At 48.8% G+C, this 21,596-nt stretch overlaps 1 protein-coding gene across 1 annotated transcript in view; it reads right to left on the reverse strand.

The window, feature by feature from the left end:
• Positions 1-21,596, reverse strand: part of SYNM (synemin) — a 38,325-nt gene that overhangs the window by 16,265 nt on the left and 464 nt on the right. The window contains exons 2-3 of the mRNA XM_015424542.1: positions 21,255-21,596; positions 8,318-8,442 (exon numbers count right to left, since the gene is read on the reverse strand). Coding sequence (XP_015280028.1) covers positions 8,318-8,442; positions 21,255-21,596 — 467 coding nt within the window. The remainder of the gene's footprint in view (positions 1-8,317; positions 8,443-21,254) is intronic.

Below are 21,596 nucleotides of genomic sequence, written 5' to 3' on the forward strand. Positions count from 1 at the left end.
CCCAACTAACACTGGAGGGTATCGGCACACTGAAAACTACACTGGATTTGCATGTCCATCACGAGCTCCAGATGATCTCCAAAAACATGAGAACTGGACAGTTGTTGTTGTTCAGTCGCACAGTCAAGTCCGACTCTTCACGGCCCCATGGACCAGATCCCGCCAGGCCTTCCTGTCTTCCGCCGTCCTCTGAAGTTGGCTCAATTTCATGTTCGTTGCATCTATGACACTGTCTAACCATCTCATCCTTTGCCGTCCCCGTCTTCTTTGACCTTCAACCTTTCCCAGCATCAGGGTCTTCTCCAGTGAGTGCTCCCTTCTCATTGGGTGGCCAAAGTATTTGAGCTTCAGTTTCATTATCTGGCCTTCCAGGGAACAGTCAGGGTTGATTTCTTTTAGGATTGACTGATTTGATCTTCTTGCAGTCCAAGGGACTCTCAAGTCTTCTCCAGCACCATAGTTCAAAAGAATCTATTCTTTGGCACTGGGCCTTCCTTATAGTCCAACTCTCGCAGCCATACATGACTGCTGGGAATACCATTGCTTTGACCATGTGGACTTTTGTTGGCAGGGTGAACTGGACAGTAGTTAGCTTCAAACAGAACCTAAGGGCTGCTCTGTGAAATGACCACTCTAATGAAGAAACTTCTATATCTCTGCCTCGCTTAGAAACCCACAGAAGGAAACACAGCTCCTACGAATAGCAGCCAGGAGGATGGAAAGGCACTCATGAGCGTGTAACACATGATGTTTTCCTCGGGCACACCCCTCTGTCGTAGGGCTACTTAACGGGATGTCACATTGCTTTGACCATGTGGACTTTTGTTGGCAGGGTGAACTGGACAGTAGTTAACTTCAAACAGAACCGAAGGACTGCTTTGTGAAATGACCACTCTATTGAAGAAACTTCTATATCTCTGCCTAGCTTAGAAACCTACAGAAGGAAACACAGCTCCTATGAATAGCAGCCAGGAGGATGGAAAGGCACTCATGAGCGTGTAACACATGATGTTTTCCCCGGGCACATCCCTCTGTCGTAGGGCTACTTAACGGGATGTCATTTATCTCCATGCCACGAAAAGCTTTAACTGCCCATTTCCAGTAAGCCTTTGTTAAAGTTACGGAATATTTTCTTCCAAGTTACAGGCAACCCTCCTGTGCTGGGTCACAGACAGGTGTTAGGAGGACCTAGGGCCGGCCCTAGCTTATTTTGCACCCTAGGCGAGGATCCCTTCTGGCGCCCCCCTCCCCGTGCACCCACCAATTTTCAAAAATAAATGCATTTTAGGAAGAATGAAAAACACAAATAATCAAGAAACTCCCAGACTACGGGGCCGGGTGCAGTTTGGCAGCCCTAAGGGCCGGCCCACTCTAGGCGGTCGCCTAGTATCGCCTAGTGAGTGGGCCGGCCCTGGGAGGACCCCTGTGCTTCTTAAGAGAACGGGGCCCCAGTTTGGACCCAGGATGACAGGAAAGAAGGGCCTACAGGGGATGTTCCCCTGGGGAAGCTGACATGTAGCCAAGCAAGATTCAAGTACGGTGGGCAGCCATGTTTGTCTACAGGAGAAGAGCAAAAGTTGAGCCCAGTAGCGTCTTGCAGACCAACAACATTTCTAGGGTGTAAGCTTTTGAGAGTCAGAGCTCCCTTGGTCAGAGAAGCAGGGGTTAGACGGCCATCTGAAAGCAATGCTGATTCTGTGAATTTAGGCAGATCACGAGAGGGAGGGTAGGGAGGGCTGCATCAGTGTTCTCGTGGACCGTTCTTACATGTCCAGGGAAATGCTGATTGCCCTTTATCTCAATTATACCCTGAGTTTCCTCGCCGTGGGGACCCAACACGGCTAACCTTCTTTATTTTACCCTCATAAACAGCCCTGTAAGGTAGGATAAGTTGAAAGTATACGTCTGGCCCCAGGCCACCCAGTGAACTTCCATGGCTGAGTGGGGATTCACACCTGGGTCTCCTAGATCCTAGTCCAAGACTCTAATCACTATACCACACCGGCTCTATCCGGCCCAAGGAAGAGTTCCAAGCATCTCAAAGCCAGCTTGCTATTTTGTGACTTTCTGTAAAGCCTACTGTTTGTGTTCTCTTTTTCTTTGCCAGCAAGCTCTACACGGCTACCTGCTGTTTTTGTCTACTTGTAATCTCTTTGTTCCCTCTGTGAGACTGAAACTATGCAACCAACTCTGCCCTTCCCCAGTTTTCCCCTTAAGAAGTCAGTGTGCTGCTAAGATTAAGCCTGGCCTCCCCTGGACCCCTGCAGTGAGTCTCCGAAAGCGTTAACTCTGATGACGGAAACTAGGAATGCGGGCAAGTTTGAGTGGGGATTTTTGGCTGCCGATAAAACAACAGTTTGCTCCGTTGCTGCAGCAACGTGGGAAGTCACTAAAAATAAAGTTCCAAGCCCTGCACTGTATATGGCAAAGGGCAAGAGTGTACGGCAGCAAGCCACATCCCAAAACGGGATTGCCGAAAACAAGCTGCCTGTGAGCCTGAAAGGCAAAATCTCCACTAAATAGGTGTCGGGAAGAAAGGAGAGGAAAATATTAAGACAATGGCTTAGTTTGGGATGGGTATCAAGGTCTTTTTCACCATCAGGTTTTCTCCATGCAGTCACTGTGGGGTATTGGTGTGCGTGCAATCCAAGGGGAAAATTCCCAGGAGGACAGAGACATTCTTTGAAGCCATCTCTTCAGTGGGGGGGGGGGGGCAGGAGTTCGGGAGCAGCAGGAACTGCTGCAAATGAAGCTGAAAATTCACACAAACCCACGCGGTGGGAAAAGAATAAAGCCCAGCTGCGCGAACCTGCCCTGCGGGGCAAACCGGAAACTTTATATAGCTATTTCAGCCCCGCGGGATATTGTTCTAGCCGTGGGATGTTGTACTTTTAAAACTGTTGCCATTGCGGCCGCGATTATTTGTTTATGGGCCGTTATTTTCCCCCTACTTGTTCACGGACTGTTTTTTTAACCTTCTGCAGTATATAAATAATGTAAAGAACTAAAGAGAACGTTTCCAGTTCTCGTGCCTGCTAGGAGGGGAAAAAATGCATCTTGCAGGCTGCATCTGATAAAAACTGGAAAGACAACAATATCCAGTTTTCAATGGTTCAGAGGTGAGATTTTAGGGCACGTGTCCCCAACACTGTGCCCGTGGGCACCAAGGCACCCAACCAACACCTTTCCTGCTGCCCACCAAGTATTTTTACAAAGTGGGTGGGGCCAAGTGGGGCTCTTGCCCAGTAGAGCTTCTGATTGGTGACTGGAGATTTGATTGGCTGTACAGCTGCCACCACAAGTACTAGTTTTATGCTCTCACTCGCCTTTCCCATTGATCTTTTTTAAAAAAATTGTGTTATTCTCTCTGCACTTGAACTTCCTCTGTGTGGCCGGCTCCACCTCCCGTGGAAGCCATTTTGTGCTTCTGCCCACCACGCTGTGTCAGAATCCCAAAGACGCCCACAGGCTCAGAAAGGTTGGTGAGCCCTGTGTGAGGCTACTGGAGGCCTTCAGCCCTGTTTTCCTTACTGCAATATCAAGAGAATCATGGTAATAATTGCCAACATTTACGCTTCGAACAAATGTAGATGTTTCAGAGCCGGTTTTGGTTAGCTCGGAAGAATCCATTTTGAAAGAACTGAGCTCCGTTTATTTATTTATTGCATCTTTATCCCGCCCAATGGTATTCCCAGTAGAAATGTATGGCTGCGAGAGTTAGACCATAAGGAAGGCCGAGCACTGAAGAATAGATGCTTTCGAATTATGGTGCTGGAGAAGACTCTTGAGAGTCCCTTGGACTGCAAGGAGATCAAATCAGTCAGTCCTAAAAGAAATCAACCCTGACTGTTCCCTGGAAGGCCAGATACTGAAGCTGAAACTCAAATACTTTGGCCACCAAATGAGAAGGGAGCACTCACTGGAGAAGACCCTGATGCTTGGAAAGATTGAAGGTCAAAGAAGACGGGGACGGCAAAGGATGAGATGGTTAGACAGTGTTATCGAGGCAACGAACATGAAATCAAGGAAACTCTGGAGGATGGCGGAAGACAGGAGGGCCTGGCGTGATGTGGTCCACGGGGTCGTGAAGAGTCGGACTCGACTGTGCAACTGAACAACAACAACAGCTATCCCATGATGGGTTCAGGGTGGCTCACAACAGAAATAAAATACAGTGAATATATAATTAAAAACTGGTTAAATAAAGCAGGATGGCAGTTAAAGAAACATAACATTACTCCAGGGCTTCCGGTCTGGCTCCCGCGCATGGCGGACGCTTCCTCGGGTCGCTCCCGAGGGCGCCTCGCCCGCCCGCGGTGGAGGAGGGAATCCGCGCGAGCGGAGACCCGAACGAGCCCCTCAGAAGAGAGGAGCTCGGATCCGGGGCGCTTTAGGGCGCACTAGGGGGGAGTCGCTCTTTCGGCCGAGAGGTCGGAGAGCGAGGCTCCCGCCATGCCCTGCCCCAATGGACCTTGCTGCGTGAGCGACCCCGAACGGGGTTTAGCGGAGCCACCAGACGTCACCGAGTGATAAAGCGACCATCCGCAAAAATGGAAAAGAAAAAGAAAAGATCGGCTTAACTGTGAGTTGTCAAAATGCAGAGAAAAAGAACTGAAAATTGTTTTCCCCCCCCCCAGCGAAAAAGGCGAAGAGGTTTATCCTCCATCTATATAAGCGAAAAAGAAAAGGAGGGGGGGATGAATTAAGAGGCGAGCGGAGAAGGAGGGAGGGACTTCCGTCTGGGCGTTTGTTTGTGTGCAAGAGCCGGCTGTTGAATGTTTGGACTGTTTATGGCTGCGAATCCGACGGGAGTTTTGCAAAAAAGATAAGTTGGAATTGTGACAGCGAAAAGTGCCTGATAAGCGCTTATAAGTCAACAATTGCGAGGAGGACCCATAGAGAGTCTGGGAGCGAATATAAAAGCGAAAATGAAATTGATACCATTCTCGAAAATGGGGACCTCCGAGGCATGAAAGGAAGAGGATTTATAGTACATGAACTGAGTGTATTAACAACAACCCGAAGGAGGATTTAACAAGCCGGAAGGAAGACAACAGAGGAAGCTCCTCCACGTCAGCGATAGTAAAAGTACCCAGCACGCAAAGAAGCGGTTCTGAATATGCACAGAAGAGACTTTTTATTAACAGAATCTCAAAGGAACATTACTAACATACTAACAGAGAACATGTAACAGGACTAAGAAAAGAAGTTTGGCAACACACAGAAGAAGCCCAAGAAGATTAATTGGACATTACTAACAGTTTAATTTACCAGTTTATATATCACTCAGCTTTCTCTTTCTCCCACTGTCTACCCCTCCCTTTTTTTCTTTTAAGCGAAATACCTCCCCTTTTTAGGGGAGCCAATAAAACCTTTATTAAAAAAAAAAAAAGAAACATAACATTACTCCAGAACAGCTTAATATGCTCCCTGTTAGATGTTAATAGGATGGGAGGTTACGGTCTTAGCATGGCACTGCTTGTTAAGCTTCATGATAAGAGGAAGGATATTTATTTATTTATTTATTTGGATTTCTATCCCGCCCTCCCCGAAGGCTCAGGGCGGCTAACACGGCACAATGCCAGATAATAACACTAAGACAATATAAAATGTTAAATTACAAATCGACAATTAAGAAACAATCAGACATCATAAAAACATTTTCAGTGCTCCCCTATTCATTTCCAGATGTTAAGATTTTAAACCAAGATGGTGTTCTCAATGGCATAGCTAGACAAATCACAGCAGTGCATATCCCACTGCCCTGCGGTCCACTAAAAACGTCCCGTTCCCTCCAATAGTGCCCGCACCAGCGATAGCAATATGCGAAAATCATAGGGCGTTTGTGGAACAGTGATGGTGGCGGCTCCTATTCGAAAAATTATTATTATTAAAAATGCCAAATTTTTAAGCGTTCACTCTCAGATATGATCCGGGGTGGTGGTGGTGGGGGAGATTACTGGTCTTACGGCTCTTCTTTTGTGCTAAACCACAGAAGGCCTTTACTCTAACTTCAAGGGAACAGGGAATTTTATTTTCATCTGTGACCCAGCAGAGGGTGGGGGAGCAAGGAGAAGGATGAAGAGCTATCAATTGCCACTCTGAAAGTTTCTCAGTGGGCAGCACAGACATCCTAACTAGATGATAAATATTTGGAAACTTGCCATTGCCAGGAGGAAGGACAGAATACCTCCCCAATCAACCGACAGTTCTAAAGGCAATACCAACCCCGAAGAAAAATGCTGAATCGAACAGACTTCTCCCTTTCAAGGCACAGCAGAAGATATAATATCTAAAAGCCAATAGACAAATTGCCGATTTCACACATGGTGGGCTCTCCTCCTTTGGAGGATTTTAAGCAGAGGCTAGATGGCCATCAGACAGCAATGCAGATTCTGTGAACTTAGGCAGATCATGAGAGGGAGGGAAGGGAGGGTCGCCTCAGTGCTTAGTTCTCGTGGCCCTTTTTTACACGCCCAGGGAAATGCTGATTGCCACATTGGGGTCAGGAAGCAATCCTGGAGGGTTTTTTGTCATCTTCTGGGCGTGGAACAGCGGTCACTGTGGGTGTGGGGGGGGGAAGGTATTTGTGAATTTCCTGCATTGTGCAGGGGTTTGGAATAGATGACCCTGGAGATCCCTTCCAACTCTATGATTCCATGATTCTATGTAATGAATGCTAACCTAAGACATCTAGGGAAAAAGTACACGAGAACATAAAAAACAGCCCTGCCGGATCAGACCAGCAGTCCATCTAGTCCAGCATCCCGTTTCACACAGTGGCCAACCAGGTATTCTGGAGGGCCAACAACAGGGCACAGAGGCCAAGACCTTCCCCTGATGTAGCTCCCAGCTTTGAGATTCAGAGGTTTGTTGCCCCTTTATACAGAGGCTGAGTTTATTCACCATGGGTAGTAGCCACTGATCGACCTACATGAATCTGTCTAATAATCTTTTAAAGCCATCTCTGGCTGTGGCCATCCCTACTTCCTTGGACAGTCCAGTGGCACCTCACTTCCAAAACAGTCCAGTGGCACCTTTAAGATCAAGGTTTATTCAGGTACAAGCTCTCCCTCCTCTGCGAGGACAGATCTGCACGTCCCCCCCCCCCAATAGCTAGCAATCCAAACCAGTCCAGTGGAGCCTGAGAGGTGGGTGTTGCCTTCTGACACCCTTCCGGTGATTTCAGGGGGTGTGGCATATGCAAATAAGTCATGCTGATGAGTTATGCTAATGAGCTCCTGCACCTCTTTTTCTACAAAATGACCCCCTGGATGGACCCATCGGTCTGATCCAGGAGGGCTCTTTTGATCTCCTTAAAATGGAAGAGGGAAGAGCCAAGTTCTTCCTTGGTGGAAGGCGGAGGTGAAGATGGAAGAGTCAGACAAGCTGTCCATAAAGTACATTTTTCTCCCGCTCCTGCACATACAGTTCTCTCTTCCTCATCCCTGTGAGGTAGGCTAGGCGGAAATAAAGGCTGCAGTCACATGCCCCAGTTGAAGCGGAGGGGGAGCGAGGGTACTGGGGGGGGGGATTTGCCACGCAGTTGCGAGATCACACAGCCCTTTGAAGCTGGGAGAGGGGCCATCACATTCTCCTTATGCTCTTCTGTTTAGAGATGTGAAGGCCCGGAAAAAAACCGGAAAAATTCGGGGGAAAACCAGGTTTCCCCCCGTTTTTTTCCTGAAGCCTTTTTGGTTTTTTCTGAAAAATTGGAAAAATTGAAAAAAGAAAAGAAAAGAAAAAAAATTGATTATGGAACGTTTTATTTTAACATGATGAATAAAATATTTTAAGACCAGGTGTTCAAATATTTTCCAAATCATTTCTAAAATATATATATATGGTATCAGATTGATCTAATTTCTGTGCACTGAGGACAAGCAAGTCCTAGGTTACGAACTGAACCCTCCAATGCAAGAACAAGATGCATTTCTTCCTTTAGGAAGTGCGATTTTGTCAGAAAAAAATAAAAAAGTTTCAGTTTTGTTTTTGCATGTGCGTGGGTATTCTGTTTGTAATAATTGTTTGGATACACTATATTTTTAATATGCTAGTTGTGATCATTTCATGCCAAGTAAAAATGTCCATAGTCATATTTTCTGTTCCTAAAGTAACAGAATGACTTTCAATCTAGAAAAGACAAAAGAAATGCTAATGTAGCATTTTTTCAATTTTCCCGAAAATTTCTGTTCCCCCCCGAAAAAAACTGGGGAAAAAACGGAAATTTTACATCTCTACTTCTGTTCCTCTCCCAGTTTAAGAGAGCCTTCCAATACCTCGTAAGGGCACTGCGTGCTGAATTTTCGACCCTTACCTGTAAGTTGCAATTTCAAGGCTAAGGCCTGCTTTCACCTGCAGGAGTTCATGGTAGTCCTTTAAGTACTCTGCGATAGACACGGTTAGGAACTGCTTTTCTTCTTCCAGGGCTTCAACGACCATCTAAACCAAAGCACAAAAGGCGGTCACACTTCATCGGAAACACAACTGCGCTCAACTGTCAATTGTTACGTTTATGTTTATTTAATTCCTATCCCGCTCCATTTCCTGCAAGCAGGATTCCTTGGAATCAAGTCAAGGGCAGGATACCTTAGATGAAGTGACCAGTCCAGACCAGTACTTTATCCCATTTAAGATCTCCGGGGCAACAGATACCCCAGTGGAACAAGACTTTCAGAAAAACACACCAAAAATGCTTTGGAATAAGGCACCGGCGGAAGGCAGACATGACATCAAGCAACTGTTTATGCTAAAGCATATTTCAACCCAGGTCGTTGGTCCCAGCTTCCAGCTATACAACCAGCAAACCATGATTTAGAAAGGCCTCTTTCCTTCATGGGGTCATCATGCCAAACCAGAGGTTTTCAAACTGTAGTTTGTAGCCCAAAAGTTGGTAAGCCTTGAGGCTCCATCTGTTGAGTTGGGATAGGAGAATTTTTCCTTTCCTTTCCTTTTGTACCCTTAGAAGCTCATTGATTCACAAATCGTGAGCAGGAGAAAACACTTATTTCCAGGGATCATTTCCTGCAGGAGCACACAGGAGCGGAGCTCCGGCAGTAAAAAGCCCAGGGGACGGGCACATGCAACAAGCCCCACCCCCTGCTCCCAGCAGCCCTCAGTCAGAGCAAGAAGCAGCCAGGTAAGTTGCAGAGCCCTCCCCGCCCCCCAGTCCAAGACAGTAAAGTGGCACCTTTAAGACCAAGTTTTATTCAGGTACAAGCTCTCCCTCCTCTGCAAGGGCAGATCTGCACGTTCCCCCTCCCCCCAATAGCTAGCAATCCAAAACAGTCCAGTGGAACCTGAGCAGTGGGTGTCGCCTTCTGACACACTTCCGGTGATGTCAGGGGGTGTGGCATATGCAAATAAGTTATGCGAATGAGCTCCCGCACCTCTTTTTCTACGAAATGACCCCTGCTTACTTCTTGTTTTCTAGATGCAAGGGCTAAAAGGACTGAGACAAATTTTGCAATTCCTAGGGTGATCCTGGGATCCTTTTCACTAAGCAAAAGAGCCAGGGTTTCCGGAGTACAGGGGGGAAATTGGCTGAATAAAGGCTTAGTACAGTAATCCCTCATAATCTCAAAAAATCTGCATTCCGGAGAGGAAGAAGAAGAAGAAGAGACTGGATTTATACCCCGCCCTTCACCTGGGAGTTTCAGAGCGGCTTACAAACTCCTTTCCCTTCCCCTCCCCACAACAGACACCCTGGGAGGTGGGTGGGTCTGAGAGAGCTCTGACACAAACTGCTCTTTTTCAAGGACAGCTGTGCCAGAGCTTGTGACTGACCCAAGGTCACACCAGCAGGTGCAAGTGGAGGAGTGGGGAATCAAACCTGGTTCTCCCAGATTAGAGTCCGCACACTTAACCACTACACCAAACTGGCTCTCACACCAAACAGGAGAACCTGGGCCAGCCTCTCAGTTCCCCCAGCAGTAAGAAAGAAAGAGATGTGTACAGAGCTGCCACACACACACACACACACACCCCTCTTTCCACTGCACCCATATTGACTCCTAGGGCTTGATTTGCTGCTCCCAGACCCGCAGACTCCAGAGATCTCCGGTCGCCTGGTTTAATTCATTGTGCAGGCACAAGTCAGGGGAACCAGCTTTGTAAACAGAAACTATTTTGTCTCCTCCTGCTTGGCTAGATGTGAATCACTGCATTAACACTGTGATCGTTTTGTGCTCAGCTGCCAACTGAGCAAGTTCTTGTGGCTTCTGTTTTGGAAACACTGCTGAATAGGATCTGGGGTTCAGACCTAGTCTCGTGGAAGTTGGTGCCAAATCCCCAGGTGATTCTTGGGGAAAGGGGGGAAAGCAAGTGGAAACAGCCAACATGGGAAGAGGAAGAGTCTCCTCTCCCTCCCCCTCCCCACAACAGACACCCTGTGAGGAAGGTGGGGCTGAGAGAGGTCTTCCGAGAACTGCTTGTGAGAGAACAGCTCCGAGAGAACTGTGACTGACCCAAGGTCACACCAGCAGCTGCATGTGGAGGAGGGGGGAATCAAACCCGGTTCTCCCAGATTGCAGTCCGCACTCAAGGCTTGTATAAAGAAGGATTCTAGAGACTCTTGTTTATGTTTTGTGGTGGCGTCAGACCTTTAAAAGCAAATAGCCGTTACCAAATCCTTTCCCCATATTAAAAAGGTGAGTCCCTTTGACTTCCCCAGAGGAACCCATTTCTCCAGATCTCCTGGCGGCTTTGGAGGGTGAACTGTATAGCATCGCACCCCACCGAGATCCCTCTGTGACAGGCAGCCAAGAGCTTTCTCAGCTCCACTACCACCCTGTCGCAACTTCTGGTAGCAGTGATTGAGTTGCTCTCAGAACAAAGTCTGAGTCCAGTGGCACCTTTAAGACCAACAAAGTTTTATTCAAGGTTTCGTGTGCGTGCATACTTCTTCAGATACAGTGAAGCCGCATCTAAATAAGTGTGCATGCAAGTGATACTTAAGTCTTAATTTCTCTTTTTAGTTTATCTTAGTCACTGTTAATGCAAGAGGAAAGCAATAATGTTAAAGTGACAGACGACCATCAGGCGTTACGGATGAAGTCCTTTCCTGTCCATTTGAAAGGTCAACGTTATTAAGTTGTTATCTCATTAGTGTGAAGACAACTGTATCATTGGCACGTGGAGCGTTAGCTTGGGGAGTCCTGGGTAATTCTCTGACAACCAGAACAGGCTTTGCTGTAACATTCTCACGCAGGACACAAGATCTTGCTTTTATCAGCTAAGGCCAAAGCAAAGAAGAAAGGTTTCTTTGGCCCTGCGAATGAGTTTTGCTCTTGGAAGATAAAGCTACCTTATTTAGATTTGTGTGTGTGTGTATGTGTGTCAGAATCTTGTGCAACGTACTGATATTTGTATTATTGTCTTCGGTACAATAAATTTCCCTCCCTTTTTAAATAAAGGGTGGTTGTGGTTATTTGGGGTGTACCTTGGATCCTAAGCAAGAACTCACAAACTCATGGGATGTTCCTGAGTCTCATGGGCTGGAGTTGGCAACACCCTGTGAGGGCATCCTTAGGTTAGTCCAGGGGAGGCCAAACTGTGGCTCGGGAGCATATTGTGCAGCTCCCGGCGGGCTCCCCATCTATTTGCTTTCTTCATTTCATTCTCCCTCTCTTTCTGTCTCCCTTCCTTCCTCTCCCTCCCCCATCTATTTGCTTTCTTTCTCTCTCTTTCACTCTTTCTTTCCACCTCTTTTATTCTTTCTTTCCACCTCTCTCTCTTAGACAAATAAATATCATTAGCAAACAAATATCATTAGAAATATCTGGTTTTACCCCTTTTGTTTTTATTTTTGGCAGTCGCATTTAATGTTATTAAAAAGCAAATCTGCATGTAATGTGTGTGTAATATTTGTTCATGTCTTGCAGCTCGCAAACATCTGACGTTTATTCTGTGTGGCTTCAAGAGGGAATTGGATAAACATATGGAGCAGAGGTCCATCAGTGGCTACTAGCCACAAGGTAGAGATAAGAATTCTGGGGCAAGGGATGCTCTGTACTCTTGGTGCTTGGGGGGGGAGGAGGCAACAGTGGGAGGTCTTCTAGTGTCCTGGCCCCACCGCTGGACCTCCTGATGGCACCTGGTGTTTCTGGCCACTGTGTGACACAGAGTGCTGGACTGGATGGGCCACTGGCCTGACCCAACACTGGCTTCTCTTATGTTCTTATAGGAACTCTCAGTCTGGGGCAAGGGATGCCCCTGTATTCTTGGTGCTTGGGGGGGGGAGGCAACAGTGGGAGGGCTTCTAGTGTCCTGGCCCCCCCGCTGGACCTCCTGATGGCACCTGGTGTTTCTGGCCACTGTGTGCCACAGAGTGTTGGACTGGATGAGCCACTGGCCTGATCCAACACTGGCTTCTCTTATGTTCTTTTGGAACTCTCAGTCTGGGGCAAGAGATGCCCCTGTATTCTTGGTGCTTGGGGGGGGGGGAGGCAACAGTGGGAGGGCTTCTAGTGTCCTGGCCCCACCGCTGGACCTCCTGATGGCACCTGGTGTTTCTGGCCACTGTGTGACACAGAGTGTTGGACTGGAGGGGCCACTGGCCTGATCCAACACTGGCTTCTCTTATGTTCTTATAGGAACTCTCAGTCTGGGGCAAGGGATGCTCTGTATTCTTGGTGCTTGGAGAGTGGGGGCAACAGTGGGAGGGCTTCTAGTGTCCTGGCCCCACCGCTGGACCTCCTGATGGCACCTGGTATTTTTGCACACGAAAGCTTATACCCTGAATAAAACTCTGCTGGTGCCGCTGGACTCAAAGGTTGTTCTGCCGCTTCAGACCAGCACAGCTCCCCACCTGAGTTGATTTTAGTTACAGCACCGTTTTGTGAGCGGTCAGTAAGACAATTTTCACAGATAACTGTGCTGGATAAAGTGCTGCTATCATAGAGGAAGGCTGGAGAGGCAGGAGAGGAACCCGAGGGAATTTCAAGTATCCCCCCCTCCTCCTGTGATTCACACCAATACAACACAAAAAGATAAGTTTATTGTCTCCTCCTTAGAAGGGCTCAGGGCTTCGTGGACTGTTGGATAAGACAAGGAATGTAACAGGATATTGGTTGTTTATGGAAAGGGAGAGCAGGGCCCTGCTGTAGAATAGCTGCAGTTTCGCACACACACACACACAGCGTTGCTGAGCTGCCAGGCTATTTTTGCCAAAGAGAGAGGGGAAAGATGATTTATTTGGGAGCTCCTCCTTCAACCCAAGAATCTCAGGCTAGTCAAATAGGGCTGGCTTGCCTCTTGGGCAATGTTCCCTCTACGCTGTGGAGTCGTGTGAGCAAAAATTCTACTTTGTGAGCTAGTGGCATTAAAGTTGTGAGCGAGCAATTTGGCTCCTGCATCAATTAGTTTGCTCTGGAGCCATCCCTTCCTGAGCTAGGACAAAAATGTGTGAGCCGGAGGCTAAAAAATTGTGAGCTAGCTCACACTAACTCGGCTTAGAGGGAACACTGTTCTTGGGGTATTTTCCTCAGTCCCCTCAGAATAGGGATGCCAGCTGAGAAACACCTGGAGATTTTGGGAGTGGAGCCTTGAGAAGGGCAGGTTTTGGGGACGGGAGGGACTTCGATGGGGTATAATGCCATAGAGTTGACCCTCCAGAGCAGCCATTTTCTCCAGGGGGACTGATTTCTACCACCTGGAGATCAGTTGTAATAGCAGGAGATCTCCAGCCACCACCTGGAGGCTGGCAACCCTACCTCACAAGTACCTAATCTACGAGGAATTTCAGACAGATGATATAATCCAGAAGAGGAACGGTTTTAGAACCGGTTCCCTACCGGAATATATTTGTAATTTCAGACACGAACGCTTCTGTCCCGTTTAGGAAACGGGGCTGAAGCGTTTTACCTGTCAACCGCTTCCAAGTAGTCTTCAGTTTCCTCTCCCGGTTCCGATGCGCTTTTTCATGCCGTTTTTCCCCCTCTCGGGCATTCTTTTTTGGAACGTTCGCTTTATAGCGTTACAGCGCTATAACGCAACAGCATTATATCAACCCCATTGGAATGCCTGGAGTGTTTTGTTATAGTGCTATAGCGCTATAGCGCTCTAAAGCTAATGTTAAAAAAAAAAAAGACGGAGATCGCCCGTGCGGGCGAAAAACGGCGGGGGGAAAGCGGTGCAGTCTGAAATGGCAAACCGCTTGAGATCCAGCTCTTTACCAGAAGTGGAAAGCCATGTGTAAAATGGCAGCCCTATACCGGTTTACTCAATGATGGATCAAAAACGGCTTCAAAATGGGTTCAAAAGGGTAATGTGAAATTCCTCTACTATTTCCCTGAGGTAACACGGGATACCTGCTCTATTCCTGCCTCTTTACTGGCCCCAGAGCCATATGTACCTATATGTAGATATCTGGGTTCTTTTCTTTCTTGGAGGGAAACCTGATTACCTAACTATTCTCCTCATACTTCTCTCTGTCGTTTCCCCCAAGCCCCATCTGAGGCCATGACGGACTTTCCCTCCATTTAACTCTCCCCTGCAACTTCTCATTGGCTGATGCAGCTTAGTATTGGCCACCGCCAACTCCCCTGCAGGCAGGGATTGGCTGGGATGCCTGGAGGGTGGAACTAGAGGCTGTCCGTCACACCCACCCCTCCCCAAATCTCCAGGAATTCCCCAACCTAGAGTTGGTAACCCTATGTTATGGTCATCTTCTTGCTTCAGGTGCGACACATCTGAGGTTAGACCGCTGGCAACCTGAGAAAGCAGGGCTTTCTCGGTTGTGGCCCTAAATCTGTGGCACTTCCTACCCTAGGATATTTGTCCGTCCCCTTCAATCACTGTCTTCCACCAGTAGGTGAAGACTTTTTCATTTCCTCTGCTGTTCCCTCAGCGACCCCTCTTTCTTGCCCCCTGTTTTAATGGCTGTTTCTGCATTTTCACATGTGTCTTTTAGTTTGGGCTTTAATCAGTTTTATAATCTTCTTAAAAATAATACTCCTTTTTAATAGTTAAGATAACTTGGTGGCCCTGCTTGGGCCAAAAGGCAGGATACAAATTCTGTAAGTAAATAAAACAAGTGCCCAGTATACTTTTTCCCATTCAGGAGTTCAGAGTGACATACATGGTCCTCTGTTCCCTGTTTTACTGTCACAACAGCCCCGTAGGGTAGGCTAGGTTGAGAGAGTCTCTGGCCCAAATTCAACCAACAAGATTCCTGGCAGAATGGGGATTTGAACAATCACTGTCCAGATTTGACTACCACTCTAACCACTACAACTACAAAGTTAGAGTCCAGTGGCACCTTTAAGACCAACAAAGTTTTATTCAAGGTATGTATAAAAACCAACAGGCTGCCAGGGGTCATTTCCTGCAGGAGCGCACAGGAGCAGAGCTCTGTCAGTAAAGAGCCCAGGGGGTGGGCAATGCTACAAGCCCCACCCCCTGCTCCCAACAGCCCTCAGTCAGAGCAAGAAGCAGCCAGGTAAGTTGCAGAGCTCCCCCCTGGACCAACACAGTCCAGTGGCAACTTTAAGACCAAGTTTTATTCAGGTACAAGCTCTCCCTCCTCTGCGAGGACAGATCTGCACGTTCCTCCCACCCCCAAAATAGCTAGCAACCCAAAACAGTCCAGTGGAGCCTGAGCGGTGGGTGTTGCCTTGTGACACACGTCCGGTGATGTCAGGGGGTGTGGCATATGCAAATAAGTTATGCTAATGAGTTATGCTAATGAGCTCCTGCGCCTCTTTTTCTATGAGATGACCCCTGACAGCTGCCCACCTGGATCCACCACAACTACACTCGCATTTATCGTTGATTTTAGCCATGGTTAAGGTTCTAAACTGCACTGTGCACACATCCAGCAAGGTGGATTTCTTGCCTTTGCCGGCACAATGCCAAGCAGAACATACAAAGTTGCCTCGTACTGAGTCAGACCACTGGTGCATCAAGGTCAGTATTGTCTAATCAGACCGGCAGCTGCTCTTCAGGGCCTCAGGCAGTGATAGCAGCCAACTTTCATACGAAGCTGCCTTCTACTGACTTCTGCATGGTCCATCAAGATCAGTATTGTCTACTCAGGCCGGCAGTGGCTCTCCAGGGTCTTGGGTTCTTCCATATCGCCTGCTACCTCTTAAATGGAGTTGACAGGGATCGAACCGGGGATTTTCTGCATGCAAAGCAGAGGCTCTTCCACTGAGCCACAGCCCCGTCCCCTCGTTGGTGTCTTCTTTGGAGGATGGAAAGATTTAGCTTGGGAAGCTAAACACGGCCTTGCTGTTTCTTCAAACAGAATAAAGAAGAGATTTATACTCCACCCTTCACTACCTGAAGGAGTCTCAGAGTGGCTTACAGTCTCCTTTCCCTTCCTCTCTCCTCCCCACAACAGACACCCTGGGCGATTTCTCACTAGAGCTGCCTTGCAGCACAGCGCCCTTTTGCCCCAACACAGACATGTCAATTTCACACCCAAAAAACAGGATCAGGAAAGAAACTGCAGCCGGAGTCAGAGCTTCAGGTGTGAAATTGACATGTTTGCGTCGGGGCAAACGGCAGCTGTGCTGCAAGGCAGCTCTAGTGAGAAATCGCCCCCTGTAAGGTAGGTGGGGCTGAGAGAGCTCTCTGGAGAACTGCCCTTGAGAGAACAGCTCTGAAAGAACTTATGACTGACCCAGGGTCAGCTGCATGTGGAGGAGTGGGGAATCAAACCCGGTTCTTCCAGATTAGAGTCCACACTCTTAGCCACTACATTAAACTGGTTCTCATGACAAACCATTGTATGTGGTTGTAACTATGGTTAAGCCCATGTCATACTTTGTCTTTAAAATGTGATCGTCTAGTTCAGTAAAAATGTGCCACCTTGGCAAACCTCTGAAGCCAAAGAGGCATTTTGAAAACCCAGGCACACCAAATCCGGGCTCTTCGTAATACCCAGGGCCTCCATAATCTTTGCTTACAATGAAGCCAGTAATGAAATGAGCACAGACAACAGAAATCTCCTGGGGTGTGAATAAACAGTCTACTAGGAACAATAGTGATTATGCCCGTAGAAAACAGAGAGAAAGGGCTGTACTCTCTGATCCACAGGTTGGATTGGACTTGATTAACCTCAGTGGTCTGTTGTTGCCTAGGCAGACTGAACAGGCACATAAGCGGTCAGCTCAAGACTTCTGGCTACCTTAGGCCGCATGGGTCCCCTAAATCCTGCAAAAGGATTCTTGGACAAATTCTCACTTTCTGCAGGGTCTCAATGCAGGAGAACAGAGACTTGCTTCCTCCTTCTGTAACGGCAGGCACAGTTTAGAGATGGCTGCCCTAGGCGGTTGCTTAGGCTGCCGGTATAGTTGAGTGGACTTTTGTATACGTATCAGCCAGCAATATTTTAAAGCTAAGGAATATCTGTCCTGATCTCAATGGCTCAGGGTAGTAGATTCTGGAAACTAAATAGGGTCAGGTCCGGTCAATACTTGGGTGGGAGACCTCCAAGGAATACCAGGGTTGTGATGCAGAGGCAGGCAATGGCGAACCACCTCTGTTCCTCTCTTGCCTGGAAAGCCCCATCATAAATTGGCTGCGACTTGATGGCACTTTCCACCATGGGATATTTATTTGTTTTTAAAATATTTTTTACACAGCTTTTCTCTCCCACTGGGGGGGCGACTCAAAGCAGCTTAAAGTAAAGGTAAAGGTTCCCTTGCTCGAAAGCCAGTCGAATCCGACTCTACGGTTGCGGTGTTCATCTCCGTTTCCAAGCCGAAGAGCCAGCGCTGTCCGGAGACATTTCTGTGGTCATGCGGCCTGCATGACTAAACACCAAGGCGCACGGAACGCTGTTACCTTCCCACTTAAGTGGTACCTATTTATCTACTTGCAATTTCTTGCTTTCGAACTGCTAGGTTGGCAGGAGCTGGAACTAGAGACGGGAGCTCACTCCGTCATGCGGCACACTCGGGTCTCGAACTGCTGAACGACCGACCTCCCACAGCCTGCAGTTCAGCGTCTTAACCACTTGAGCCACCGCAGCTCCCAAAGCAGCTTACAATACACATAAAAACAAGAACTTAAACAAAAATATACAACCCAACGTTCTCCCCCAGTACTATCTTAAAGGAGGCAATGAGGCACAAGGACATCCATGTCTGACTCTGAAGCTGGTTCCGATGGGCCTGGCATGGGGCTCCACAAGGGCCAACCCCAGGCTTCAAATACCAATAAAAAGGGGAGGGGGCAGATGCTCAGGTCATAGCTGGCTGGTCCAGATGCTTCCCGTCTCCTCCCCTCCTCATGCCACTGGTCAAGCCCAGACTCCAAGTACCTGCTATGTGCACAGGGGCAGATGATCAGCTCAGGTCTTATTTAGTGGGCTCAGATGTTCCTGATTTTCTCTCTTCCTCTCAGTAGTGGAGCAGGGGTAGAGAAAGGCAACCATATTCCAAAAGGAACAGAGCTGGTGTTGGTTTTTTTACAAGCATTGGGGGGGGGGGCGATGACCCTACCCCTGCCTTCATGCAGCTGCATAGTAGAAGGATATCACCTTGATTTCAATGGGATTACCCCCTCACAGGTTTGTATTAGATTAATTTGTGTGTGTCAGCAGGGGTAATTTCCTGCCGGAGTGCGTCGGAGCGGCGATCCGGCAATAAGGAGCCCAGGGGTGCCCCCCCCCACTGCCTGGGATTATAAATGCCTTTAGTTCTCTTCCCCAGATGGGGAAGGGAAAGAAAGGCATTTTAAATGTGCCTGGGTTCCCAGCCACTTAGGGAAAATTGGGCAGGGAACCCAGGAATGTCTGCCTACCTGCCCTTTCCTTGCCTTCTCCAGCCAGCCCGCCACGGCAGGTTGGCTGGGGAGGGGAAGGGGAGGCGGGCAGACGTGCCCCCTTCCCCCCCTGAGCCTCTCCGCTTTTGCGGAGAAACGCAGGGAAGGGGGGGGATTTAAATGCCTTTCTTTCCCTTCCCCAGATGGGTTCCCTGTCCGATCTTGAGAAGATCAGGCAGGGAACCCAGGCATGCTTGCTTGCACCTATTTTTCTAGGAAATGACCCCTGTTCGGTATTACTCTCTCCAAACTTGGAGGCATCATCCACTGATGCTGACAGACAGGCAGAGGAAGAAGAGTTGGTTTTTATACCCTGCTTTTCTCTACCTGAAGGGGCCTCAAAGTGGCTTACAATCCCCTTCCTCTCCCCACAGCCGACACCCCTGTGAGGTAGGTGGGGCTGAGAGAGCCCTTTCGAGAACTGCCCTTGAAAAGCAGCTCTGAAAGAACTGTGACTGACCCAAGGTCACCCAGCTGGCTTCATGTGGAGGAGCGGGGAATCGAAACTGGTTCTCCAGATTAGAGTCCGCCGCTCATAACCGCTGCACCACACTGGCCGCTATTAACCACTACACCACACAAGACGTAAGGTCTCCTCCTGCTCTTCAGTACCTCATAACGGAGATTTGATGCTTGAAAGTGCACGCTCTGAAAATCTTGTCGGTCTCTACGGGGCTACTGGATTCAAATCTCGCTCTATTACTTTAGACCAACAAGGCTACCCTCAGAAACGAACTCCTGCTCTCGTGCAGGAAAGAAAAATTGCATCTCTTGAGGCGAGTATGCTAGGCTAGAGGTGCTTGGGGAGTCACCAGGAAATCCTGCCCTTCAAATATAATCTGCACCACAAACTCACCAGGTTGCCGTAAGCCTTTCTAAGATAATAAATGCGAAGCACTTAGAAAAACGTAGCGCACTCAGCAACTGCTAAATCGTACGCTTAGCTTAATATGCGAGCCGGTGTAGTGTGTCAGTCGGAGTGTCGAAGGAGGATCTGGGAGAGCCACGTTCAAATCCCCGCTTTGCCATAGAGGCTCACTGGGTGACCTTGGCCCAGTCATGCCCTCACCCTGGCCTACCTCACAGGGTTGTTGTGAGGATAAAATGGAGGAAAGGAGAAAATATAAGCCGCTTCTGTTCCCCGTCAGAGAGAAAGGCAGGGTATAAGTGAAGTAATAAATAACAAGTGTTATACAGTTGACTGAGATTTGCTAAAGGCACAAGAGCTCTACAGGGAAAGAAACGCTGGCAGCAACCAACTACCTTCTTTGCATGACAATCTTAAGCAGAGCTGCACCAGCTCTAAGCCCACTGAAACCCACCCATTTAAACCGGCATTAACTTGGCCAAGAACCGTATTGTTAGCAGCATATTTGCCCAAAGCGTCCGCTGGGATGCAGAGGTCTATACATTAATGACATGGGTACTTTAATGACATGGGTACTTTAATGACATGGGTACTTTAATGACATGGTCACAGCCTCCCCTTTCCCCATTATGGGGACAATACTACTGGCCCACTTTACAAGGCTGTTGGAATCCCTGCAGCAAGATAAGGTTATGTACACATGCATTTTTCAGAGACCCAAAGGATTCCTCTTGAGTAGCTTCAGAGCCATCTAGGGCCAGCCATCCCGTTTGCAACTGGGGAGGGTCAACTATTTGTGGGAACTCAAAGTCGGGGCCAGACGGCCACAGCCCCCCAGGAAGGACCCCCTGCTTCTAAAACAGGAGGGCCCCGGCGCTATCAACAGTTCAATACGCCACGTGTTCACCCCCTCCGCCATAAATTAATCAGATTTAATTTGTGGTATTGTATTACATTTGTGTCTTGTAAGCCGCCCTGAGCCCGCGTGCGGGGAGGGCGGGGTATAAATGAAATAAAATAAAATAAAGAAATAAGTGGCCGCAGCCCTTCAATGTTGGGCTAATACCTGTGGCCTACCTCACAAGGCTGTAGGCACATGCACACATGTCACCACCAATGTTCCCTCTAAGCTGAGTTAGTGTGAGCTAGCTCAGAGATTTTTAGCCTCCGGCTCACACATTTTTGTCCTGGCTCAGGAAGGATGGCTCCAGAGCAAACTAATTTATGCAGCAGCCAAATCGCTCGCTCACAACTTTAATGCCAGTAGCTCACAAAGGAGAATTTTTGCTCACAAGACTCCACAGCTTAGAGGGAACATTGGTCACCACAAAGGGCACTTTGACGCTCGCTTAAAAAATGCAGCTTCAAACCACTCTAGCCCCCGTTTGCCAGTGGATTTTGCCATTTCACACGGCAAAATCCTGTTGCAAAGTGGACCGAAAGTAGCGCGTGTGTGAAAGCAAGGTCAAGAGCCCTCTACCGCAGCCCAGCATCCTGTTTCCAAGCGCGGCCAGCCAGCCAGCCTCCCTCGACCGGGAGCTCAGCGGCAAGGCCAGACGGTGGCAACAGCCCCAAACAAAGGCGCCAGCGCGGTGGAGGCCCCGGCCGGCCTTACCTGGTATTCGGCGAGCTCTGCGCCGTGGCGCTCGCCCTGCGCCCGCCGCTCCTGCTCCAGGCGCTCGGCCAGCGCGGCCAGTTCGGCGCCGCGGCGCTGGAGCTCCTCGACTTGGCGCCGGCTCTGCAGGTTCCGGGCGCGCAGCTGGTCGGCCTCCTCCCTGCCCAGGCGGCCCTCGAGCTCCTGCAGCGCCCGCAGCTCGGCCTCGTAGCGCTCCAGGCTGTGCTCGCAGCTCCAGCTCAGCACCAGCGCGCAGCTCGCCGCCGCCTCCTCCTCTTCCAGCGCCCGGCGGCTCCGGCGCCCCGGGCGGGCGAGTGGCGGCGGCGGCGGCAGGGCGGGCCG

This window comes from Gekko japonicus, unplaced genomic scaffold (assembly GCF_001447785.1).
Source record: "Gekko japonicus isolate JY-2015 unplaced genomic scaffold, Gekko_japonicus_V1.1 scaffold361, whole genome shotgun sequence".
Lineage (NCBI taxonomy): Eukaryota > Metazoa > Chordata > Lepidosauria > Squamata > Gekkonidae > Gekko > Gekko japonicus.